At 40.7% G+C, this 11,544-nt stretch overlaps 1 protein-coding gene across 1 annotated transcript in view; it reads right to left on the minus strand.

Moving 5' to 3' along the window:
- pkn1a (protein kinase N1a) overlaps positions 1-10,853 on the minus strand; it is a 35,768-nt gene extending 24,915 nt beyond the window's left edge. The window contains exon 1 of the mRNA XM_077571259.1: positions 10,116-10,853. Coding sequence (XP_077427385.1) covers positions 10,116-10,136 — 21 coding nt within the window. The 5' untranslated portion in view covers positions 10,137-10,853. The remainder of the gene's footprint in view (positions 1-10,115) is intronic.
- Between the last annotated feature and the right edge of the window lie 691 nt (positions 10,854-11,544).

The raw sequence follows: 11,544 nt of genomic DNA on the forward strand, positions 1-11,544 counted from the left end.
AATGAGATTTAAATGCATGCATATAGACAAAGGCTTCCCTGCTCCTTCGGCAGTTGAGTATATGAACACTAGGGGTGGGAATCTTTGAATGTCTCACGATTTGATTCAATTCCGATTTTTGGGCCTGAGATTCGATTCAGAATCGATTAAGAGCGATTTTTGATTCGAAATAATTTAAATGACAATGATTCAATCTATAGATGTGCAAGGAATTGTAATGATCTACTCCAGTCTGACTCGCTAATGCTAATTAGCGCGCTACTCGCGGCACTTTTATCACTCAAAAAAAAAAAAACTTTTATTGGAATAACTTGATCGTGACTTGTTCCTTCTACTCTCTAATGTGGCTACAACTTAGTGTATTAGACCGCGTGGAACCACACTGCCCCTCAGTGGCCAAACCGGGTACAACATGAACAGCGCTCCAAATAAAGGCACACACAGACAAAGGCAAGACAGTATAAAATAATTTAAATAAAATCGATTTTGGGACATCTAAAATCGATTCTGAATCGTACTAAGTGAGAATCGTGATTCTTATGAGTATCGATTTTTTTTGGCACACCCCTGGCCACTATTTGCAAAAATGCGGTATTTGTAATGAGGAATTTGTTTCAACAAATTACAGGTGCAACAAGTGATCAATTATTTGGCATCTAATCTATTAAATTGATAATTATTTTTGATAATGGATTAATTGTTTAGAGACCTTGCTTGAACTAATTTATCTTCTGGTTGTTCTTTCAAGTTATATTTAGAATACATTTTTGGTAGTTGAATAATGACTAATGTTATTCATGATTTCCATATCAATTAAAATAATCGTGATTATTGTTTTTTCTTCTGTCAGTGACGGTCCACCCCAACCCATAAAAGCATTGCTGACAGACACACAGAGTGTCACTTGAGTTATGTAATTATTTAACACAACCCACCTTGCCAAGCATTTTCACTCGGACTAGTTTGTCTTGCCGGTCCGGTCATGCGTGTCTTAATACAACCGTGTGACTCTCCTTTTGCCATTTACAATTCATCACCCACATATCGTGCTTAATCTGACCCGCTGATGTTGCCAAATTTGGTCATTCTTTCTATTTAACATGATTTCACAACGTGAAAATGTGAGGGGAAGATCCTCGCGGGATTCGCCTCATGGACGTGTCAAAGACCAGCGGGGCAGGCCTGTGTAGTGCATGTGTGTGTTCACAACACGTGTCATTACAGAGCCAGGTGCACCAAATAATACAATGCAACCTGTGTGTGTGTGTCTCTGTGCACAGATAAAAACGGCAACAAAAACACAAAATGTCGATGCTTTAGTGGAAGGCTTAACATGCATCATACTGTTAAATCCCTGAAAAGCATTCATGTTTAATTCCGATAAAAGCATGCAGCTTTGCCTGCAAAAGATGATCATTTCATTATCGTCCATTTTCTTTGTGGCTGTTCTGTCTAGACAGCGCCGATGCAGAACAAGGGGACAGAGCCCACCCAGCACAGCTGGAAGAGGCAGGACAGCTGTTGTGTACACTGACTTTGCATTCACCACAGTTGAAAGCACTTGTTCCTTTCTTGACGAGTATTTTTTTTGATATGTCACTGCAGACGAATTATACGATTGTGAGACGCAGGGTTATAATTTGATGGGATGATCTCGGGTTATGTAAACTAGGGTTGATTGAGTAACGGTTGTTTAGTGGAAGCGGCAGTTTAATTCAATAAAAAGGCAAAGTGTTTCCGTCCATTACCTAAAAGCCAGGCATCATTTGACAGCAAACATTCTGTTAATTGTCTCATAAATTTTAAAATATTTTTGGGGGATTGTTAATATTTCAGTTTCGACAAGGCATCCATAAAAGGTACAGAGAATATACAGGAAAATAAAGGAATAATCAGTTTTAGCACTGATGAGGAGGGGAGGAGGTTAGACAGTGTTTTTGGTCGCCAAACCACAACCAGCCTCATTTTAGCTTCCAAAAACATTCGCACCTCACCAAACTGCAAAAAGTATTGAAAGTATTTCCACTTCAGTGTTTCCTCCGATTCTTTATAGGCCTGGCTGCTCCGCTACAAGGCACTTGTTTTGATAAGCATAGCTAGATAGATGAAAAATGCTTGTGCATTACATTACAGCTGTGGTAAAAGTGACCAAGCTAAAATAAATACAATTAAAATTAACCCCGAAAGCTCATGTATAAAATAAGATGACAGATGAACATTTTTGCTATATGTAATCATTTTTAGTTAGTTTTGTAAATGTAAAATAAAATTTCAGCTAGTTTTTTTTTTTTTTTAATTGAAACACTCATTTTATTTGATTATTTAGGAAAGGGTTATTTTTGTTCACCTTCATGAATGAATGCCGCGGCCCGGATCGAAACACTTGGACATTCGTGCTCTACGGGGACGCGCGTAGAAACCTGATGCTTGTAAACAACCAGGTGTGCGTGTGTGGTCGGGTCATCGGGTATACATAAATCAGCTATGAGCTCATCCTGCTGACGGCTGTTTCCGTGACAGCCCCCCCCCACCCCCTCCCCCTTCCAGGTAAGGCAGCAGCAAAAGGGCGGCACTAATTCTTCCCCTAAGCTATATGTTTGACAAACAGGTGTGAGTGCTGAATCTAGAGGTGGAAATGTGACAGCAAAGAATGGTGACCAATGTGTATGATTTCTTTTTTTTTTCTCCTTCTTTTCAGGAAAGCTCAGTATTGTTCATTCGATTTGACATCATCATTGCCCTCCTTTTTTTTTTTTTTTTATTAAAAATAAATAAATAATAATTATTTTTTTCCTTTTTTTTATTAAAAAAATAATAATAATTATTTTTTTATGCACACACACACATATATATATATATATATATATATATATATATATATATATATATATATATATATATATATTTTGTATGAGGGTGAGTATGTGTATGTGCGTGTGTGCGTGCGTGCAAGCGTGTGTGTATTCATCAGTTCACCTAAGCCTATTAAAAAAAAAATCCCATACTAATAATATAATATAATAATAAATTGCCAAATGCAGAAACATCAATGTAAGTTATCACGATGTGGTGGCTCTCGCTAACAGACAGAATTAAGTAACCAGAATTAGGTTAAAAAAATGTGTATGATTTCTTGTGCGTCTCTACAGTGCATCATGTGACGTATTTAGTTGCACGTGAACGCACCGTATCGAAAGAGGACGCTACATGCTCTAGCAACAAACAAATCACCGTAAATGGAGCCAGACTGTGGGCATATTTACAAAACTTCCCAAATAGATACAGTACATTATGTGTACGGCTTCACGTCATTTACATGCCAGGACTGACTATTTTTGTATATCTGCGTACAAGAGGCTACAATTTCTTTCTTGGGATCAGAGACAATGCAATTATTTCAACCTGTCATTCCAAAGCCATTGTGTTTATCGGTGTGTCCTCAGTGTAACTTGATGCGCGCACACACAGTTGAGACGAGGGACTTTTCCTTAACCCAATTATATAAAGTCACACCCTCACACGCAAACATGCGCAACTGACATACATAAAGACTGGAATGTATTTTCTGTATATTCCAAATGTGAATACGTTCAACAATTTGGTAAAGGACCCATATTTAGCCTGCAAGTGTTGTTTGTAGGCCCAACAGCCCTTTTTTCTTTTAATGATCCCCCAGCAGACGACAGCTCTTGAGGTTCAACTCAAATGGGAAAACAAGGGGTGGCTTCATGGGGAGGGAGGCGGGACTAAGGGGGAAGGCAACAGCTGTAGTTTTTGGACAGAAGGGAGGAGAGTGAGCAGCAGAAAACAGGGAGGGTGTACGTTAACAAGGGCAACATAGTGGAACACTTGATTCAAATCTGGTCATACAGACGGCAGTTTGCCGGAGAATATTTCTGCGAAAGACACATTGAAATATTGAATGTAAAATCCTTCATTCGCGTGTTATTCAATTGCTGTATAAACACCGCCTTGTTTATGTCAACAAGGCTCGACTTTCCAGTTTCCTTTTCGGGATAATAGACAAAGATAAACCGCCAGCAGCTGCTGCAACGTGGAGTCGTTTGCTCTCGTCTCCGCGCTGCGTTGTTGGGCCCAAAAACAGGTGGCAGGAATTGGATTTGATGCTTGGCAATCTCTGCTACATTTAATTTATTGCACGTTGAAGGAAACAACTCATCATCCTTCTTCTCATTGTTTGATCTTTAACATCTTGACTGGAATTTTACTTGCCGTTTTCAATTGTTCCTCCTCTTAGTGAGCGGGAATACTCAAAACAAGGTCATCTAGTGTCATCAAGTTTCAAAACTTTTTGGGTTGGTTGAACAACTAAAAAAAAACAAATTTACAGCAATTTTCATACATAAAATGCTACTCAAAGTGCTATGCAATTAAAACTTCCAAAATACAACATTAAAAAAAAGAGGGCCTGGCTGATATTTGGCAGAATAAAATATTGGCCAATAATGGGTTGGGCCCTATTTATCATTGCATTTTCCTTCTTACAATTTCTGGTAGCCTTCTGGGGTGGAATAATACATAAATAAATTAATTAATTCGATTTTTTTTAAAGCCCAAGAAAACGCTCAACACAGGCTTGCAATCATTTGGTGTTGGGATTAAAAAAAGGAGAAAATTTTTTAGCCCCCCCCCCCCCCCCATTTAAATATATCCACAGACTATTTTTCATTTTTGAAAAGCAAGCACTTCCTGGACTTCACTTGTCACTGTCACTTGTTATGTCACAACATAACCCAGCTAAAATTAGCAAAACCAAACTTCTCTGAAAGGGGGGAAGTACACTCTGTGACTTTTGGAACAAAAAAAAAAAAGCACAATTCGTGATTTGACAATTGATGCTATTGCGAATGTAGACAGCATTAGAGACTGGTGTTAGACATGTCTGCCAGTTTTGAGGTTTAGTATTCAAATCTTGGCTTTGACCTTCCTGTGTGGAGTTTTGGATGTTCTCCTTGTGCTTGTGTGGATTTTCTCCAGGTACCACGGCTTCCTCGCACAATCCAAAGTCATAAATATTAAGATTCTAAGTTACATTATCCTAATTCCTCATTAAACCTTGGATACTGATGACAAAACACAGTGATGTGCAGGCGTTATTGATGAAAATGCACATTTTTAAGTCCATCCTTAATGATGTTATATTCAAGTGTGACATCATCTTAAAAATGAATATAGGAAATATAGCTGTGAGATTTCTCACTATGGCATTTTAATTTGACTACTTTCAGGATTACGTGTAATGGCTCAACATTGTTGCACGGCAAAGCTACTTTCCACCAAGATGCACGTGCACTCACATTAGCAACTGAGCTTTGTGTTTGTCGACTCAGCTCTAGGAAAAGCGTGCCTCGTTTATCCTGTTAAGGCGGCCCATTGTTTTGTTCGAGAATTTTTTTTACTAGCCAGCCCCCTGCTGGGGGGTGTGGGGGGGGGGTGAAAATAAATCAATGGTGTGAGTAAGAAGATGAACAAGTAAAGTCAAGGAACGGCCCTTGTTCGCTGTTTCTTTGCCAGCGTCCTGGCAAAGAGAGGTTTAAACAGCATGACAGCAATGGCGCTGGGATCGATGCATGGGGCCCTGGGCGCTGCCATAATGAGGGAGGGTCAAGGGTCAAAGTATGTCAGGGTGCAAGGCTGCTGGTGTTGACATGTCAGGCCTGGCACCACATAAGGGTGAAAATGAGCAATTACTGCTGTTTTATGAAAATGAATGAAAGACTTATTGGGGGTATTGGGAGATATTTTCACCTGCATTTAGACGAGCACTAAAAAAAAAATACTCCAATACTTCCATCAGATTACTACGGCCTCACACAAAACAAAACGGGGTTCACTGGCCAAGGGTGTCGGTAGGGTAACATTTCTGTGCGCGCAAACATTGCTGACTGAGAGCTTCCAAAAATCATCAGTCAACTGTAAGGGGGTGCTTGATGAGGCGACGGGTTTGGTTGGTCGGCTGGTGAGGGTGTGGTCGCCAACCGCCTCAGTCAAAGGACGTGGGGAAATGAACTGGCAGTGAACTGAATGTGATCGAGGTTGCGGGTGTCAGACAATAGGTGCTATTGTACTGCTGAGGCTGCAGAGCGCTGCCGGCATCGGCATAATACCCTTTAGACACTCTACCCTTGGGTCCGAGGCCATGTGAGCCTCACAGGACCCCCCCTCCCATCAAACTAATACTGTGGAAACATACCTATGAGATCTAAGTCATTTAAGTAGTAAATTCTTTTGAAGGCCAGACAATACAAAGTATGTATTAGTCATTTCCAGGATTTGAGGAAGCGATGTTGTGCTTCAGAAAAAGATATTGTTGAGAGATGACATCACACCATTGGAAGTACACGGTCCTGTTTGACTGGATATCTGCCAATGGAATGAATGGGAATGTGATCCGTGTGTGTCTTGAGGTGCTTAACTGTTACTTGAAGCTTTGCTGTGGATTCTGCATGCATGTCTGCCTGCGGGGTGGTAAGGTCAGAAAAAAAAGAAAACGACAGCGAGCATATCTATCTGCTTATGTCATGGTATGCCCTTGTAAGGAGTACTCCGGTGCATTCCCCAGAGGATTCTAAATCTGTGCGAACATCGACATGCGCAAACATTACACGCGAGACAAAACGGCCACAGGCGCACAACGTAATGTACTCGTTGGCATTCTTGTCTCCCCTCGAATATTTTATGAGGAAGTGTGACATGGGGGGGGGGGGACTTCTACTAAGAGGTGTTTAATAGCGTCTTCATGTGGGCCAAACAGATAACACGGCATGGGAAGATTGCAGTCAAGGAGGGTTTAAAACAAAAAAAACTCAAGTACAAAACTGTGTAATAATACCCGAATAAGATATATCAAACTGATAAGAGTTGCACACAGACGGTATTTCTAAAGTGCAGTTGATACAGGATTTGTCCTTTTATGTATTGCTGAACAATAAAGTGCAGCTTGGTTGCCCTGCCAATGACATAGCAAAATTGTAGTTCTAAACAATGAGAAAAACATTGAAGTAGCTCTTTTTGAATTCTTATATCTTTCCTTTTTCACAAACAGCACTTCAGCTAGATAAAAATTTATCCCTGAAACATTTATCAAGGAGGTCTGTGCTCTACTATGTGTTTGTTTAGTGTTTTATTGACTATAAAATCAAATGTGGTCTTAAAGGAGAAGTCAACCCCCAAAATTTCTTGACAATATGTTCTATGCAGCCCCACTAATCTAAATAAGGTATTCTGGTTAATATTGCGTTAGTGGAATATGAGTGAAGCAGCAAAATCCAGCAGTTTTTAATCAATACCAGAAGGCGGCCATTTTGCCGCTTGCTGTCGAGTGAAAATGACATCACAGTTGCTCGGGTCTCGGGTAAACAAGCAATCACAGCTCAGCTTCATAAAACAGGTGAGCTGTGATTGGTCGTTGCCTGAGCCCTGAGCAACTGTGATGTCATCTTCAGTCGACAGTAAGTGGCAAAATGGCCGCCCCTTGGGATCGATAAAAACAGCTGGATTTTGCGACATAGCTCATATTCCACAAATGTAATATTGATCAGAATGTCATGTTTAGACTCGTGAGGTCACATATAACATATAATTGTCAAAAATGTTTAAGGTGGACTTCCCCTTTAAAATCCCTGTAAGTGAAAATAAAATGTCTTTTAAATTTGACACACCACACAAATCAGAAGGCGGCCATTTCTAAAAATCTGTGAGCTGTGAGACCTGACCAACTGTGATGTCATCTTAAGTCGACAGCAAGTGGCAAAATGGCCGCCCCCCTGAGATGGATAAAAACGGCTGGTTGACTGAAAAAGGTTGACTTCCCCTTTAAAGAGCGACTACACAAAATAACGCACGGTCCTTTTTGTCTAAATTCCGTCATCAGTTGTCATCTATTGCACCTTTATAGTGAATTGCTTTCTTTAGTCAACTGATGAATTAAAACGGCCGTACAATTAGAGGTTCTAGTTGCGATGGCTTGAAAGCTTACAAATGTGTTTTCATTTGATTCTCGAGTAGGCAAACAGGCATACAAATGTACGTGTGGACAAAGGTTGAGTGGTTTCACGTCCACACAAGTACAACTGGAAGTGTAAATGAGCAGGAAATTATGCTCAACAGTCAACACTGTAGCAAATCGATCTCTTGAGCTTTGTCCTTTGCCACCAATTCTAATATTTACTGATCATACTTCCCTGTTATCTTCCTGCGAGTATAACCAAAATAAAAGAAGAACCCATCTAGGATTGCGTCTCCAGATCAATTTGCTAGCTTCTTGATGGAGGTTTGAAATGAATGACCTTGGTCCTAAACTGGTTGGTAGACCAAGATGCTGAACGGATGTATGTATCCGTTAGGCATATTTTTCCAACACCGGTTGTTTTCAATAGACCAAGTGTAATGGAACAACTACATCCATGCCGGAACTCTTCTGTCTGGCCTAGAGAAACCACGGCGTCAAAGCAAAGCCTTAGGACCGCTTGAAGTGGAAAAGTCACCCGACATGAAGCTTTTAAAAGCAGTCTGATAACAGCCTAGCACCACAGCAGCATAATTAAACTCAGACTGTCTCATTTTTACTACCTGCCGCTGCCCATGCTCGACTCATGAGCTCCGGATGCAAATAAAAACAAAGAAAGCCCTCGCTAGCTCCTGTGGATGAACTGGCCCCACCTCCTAAGTTGTGGATGCATACTCGACCATGATTTGATGAATCTGACAATCGTGTTGGCCTTAGTAGACCTTAACTAGAATTCCTTTTTTCTCTTCAAGTCTTATTCATGCCTATCACACGATGTTCAATCCTGCTAACAAATGGCAATGAAAACAATCTCTCAGCAAAATGTGAGATGATACTACCAATATTTTATTTCATGGAGCACGAACGGACTGACTCTATTCTTTGGTTGACTCATCACTACTAAAATCCTGAATTGGCTACATTCTACTGGGATAAAGCAATTCTAACGTGTTGTTTCACTCCTCAAAAGAACGACACATAACTTCCCCTTATTGCATCAAGAACGCAAGATTGCCGATCAGACTAACTTATTGAGCGGTCAGCTGTGTGAGATTTGCAGCAACCGCTGCCAAATTACTTGCTGCAACCCCACTCTTAAAACGTTAACACATACGTTTCTAAAATGTCATTGTGTCATGGAAGAAAACTCAGAATGAACATAATTCCGCATTGTGAAAAAAAAAAATGTCAAGAGAGCTTGTTGATGCAGGTGTTTTTTTTTATGCTACTACTAGGTATCCCCAGTTAAATAAAAATGCCTCAAAAAGGCAACTCAAATAGTAAAGTGTTCATGTAACGTGTCTTTCCAAAACAAACACCACTATTGTGACTATTTTTGCTCCTACCATCACCATACAAAACGTGCAAAGGTAACTGAACCCTATGTGGGATCTGCATCCAGGTCCCCAACACGGAGGTGTCCCACAGTAAATTATTAATATGAAATAAGCCATCCATTTCCAATCAACGGGGTGCCTGGGTGTTCCTTCCTAGTCTCTTTTTTTGAATTTTCTTACAGCTATACAAACGTACATATGGGTGACATGATGTATTTAAATGCTACTTTGCCTACAATATGTTAACACCCATACTTATGTTGGTTTTCTTTATGTGGAAGCACAGCAATAAAAGATGTGCATACATTTAGAACAGGGTTACATATCACCCTCCTAAAACAGTGGCTTCAATCGTTTTTCAGAAAAGAAAAAAAAGGGAAAAAAATAAGACTGAATATACGATATATTTTTAAATTATTTCATTACAGGGGCAGAATTGAATATTGTGTTGAAGGAGGTCAGTTGTCAGCTTCTCCTCATACGTTTACTACATAGCCTACCTTAGCAGAATTTGCCAGATGTTTCAAAACATGTAGCTTATTTTTAACGGCATGCAAATTAACACATTCCATCATTTCCCAAAGAAAAAGCCAATATTTCACAAAATTCTGCCAGGGTGTATAAACTAATATGCACAACTGTATAGAAACTACTAGACTTGTACAAGGGAGTGTTACAAGGAGCACCACCGGAAAACAAAAACGGCTGCATGCTTAGTGAAACACGGCAATTCAAAAAAGTCAACTTACTTGTATTGAGTCGTTGGCCATCGCGGTGCCTGTCGCCGTGTCCCTGCCGGACAACCTGTGCTCATGTGGGGCTTATCCTCCCCACACCACGCCAACCAGTTCCGAGACAATGGCACACAATGATGGATGTTGTCTCAACTTTGTCCGAACAGCCTGTTGACACAAAGGCGGTCAAGAGGTAATCCTCGCCTGGGTGTGGACCCACCCTGTCGGTTATTTCCCTGAGCTTCTCCTTGTCTCACGTTGTAATTTAAAAAAAATATATGTATAGTTGTACACGAACGTGGTCGCTGCCTTTACGTCTCGTGGTCAATCATCCAATCCGAGCAGGGGGACATCCACAATGGCAGCTTACAACAATGAACCCCGCATAAAAAAGAAAGCCCCCCACACCGCGGCGCTTCCGTCTCGTCCCAGCCGCTCAAAAAGTCACATCCGCAGGCGAGTTGTGAGTGAAAATATCGGCAGAAACAGGAGCTTCTTCTTCCTCGCTTTAGTCGAGCACCGCCGGTAACATCCGCGAAGCCCGAAACACACCTCGCTCGCTGCCTGCCTCGCTCGCTTCCTGGGATCACGTGACACCCAGGACGCCGCCTGTCAGCCCAAGCGTGCGCGTGCCCGCGATTACGCGGCGCGTTTTACAACGAGAACACGCGGCGAGTCGCTCGCTCGCATCACCGCGAAACACTCAATTTGTAGGACGTGTGTGTGTTTCTCGAACCGAGAACCAGGCCGAGCTGGTGTGCGGGCGCGCACGACCCCGGCACCAAACGGCCATTCAGTGTTGGATGGCACGCGCAGCGGGAGCGCAGCCGGATGTGTCACGTGACTTGTCGGCTGCGTGGTTGTCAAGGCAACCGTAACCTGTGATGTGATGTGATGTGATGTGAAGCAACTGTTGAATAAATTAACAAATTTTTAAGTGTAATATACGTTACCTTAAATAATTTGTTTAGCAACATAACATAACATAAAAAATGATTTGCAACTGTTCAGACTATCATTTTCATTCTAAGTTCACTCTCCAATACTTGCGTTGCTAACTTAATTAAATATATTCCTTATTTAAAATACTAGTGTAATTAGAGGCATTTTAGTCATTTGGTAAAACTATATAATATCGTACTTTATTTAAATAAATAAAAAACAATAAAATAAATAAAATGTATGGAATGTGCATCATGACTTAATGCAATCAGATAGTTACTTCATTGTGCTTCTCCTTCTAGTGTGCCCGCTTTGGCCACTAGGAGGTAGTACACTACTGTACAGTTATGTACACACAATCAAAGAAGAATAGACTTCTATTACTGCTATAAGTGAGTCGGTAAGATGCTGTAATATTGGTAATTTTTTAGTAGAGAATAGAAGCATAAATATGCCTGAGTATATTATCTGTCTAAATGTGTTGCTCTAGTGTTTGTGTGCA

The sequence above is a fragment of the Vanacampus margaritifer genome, chromosome 7 (assembly GCF_051991255.1).
Source record: "Vanacampus margaritifer isolate UIUO_Vmar chromosome 7, RoL_Vmar_1.0, whole genome shotgun sequence".
NCBI classification, from domain to species: Eukaryota; Metazoa; Chordata; class Actinopteri; order Syngnathiformes; family Syngnathidae; genus Vanacampus; species Vanacampus margaritifer.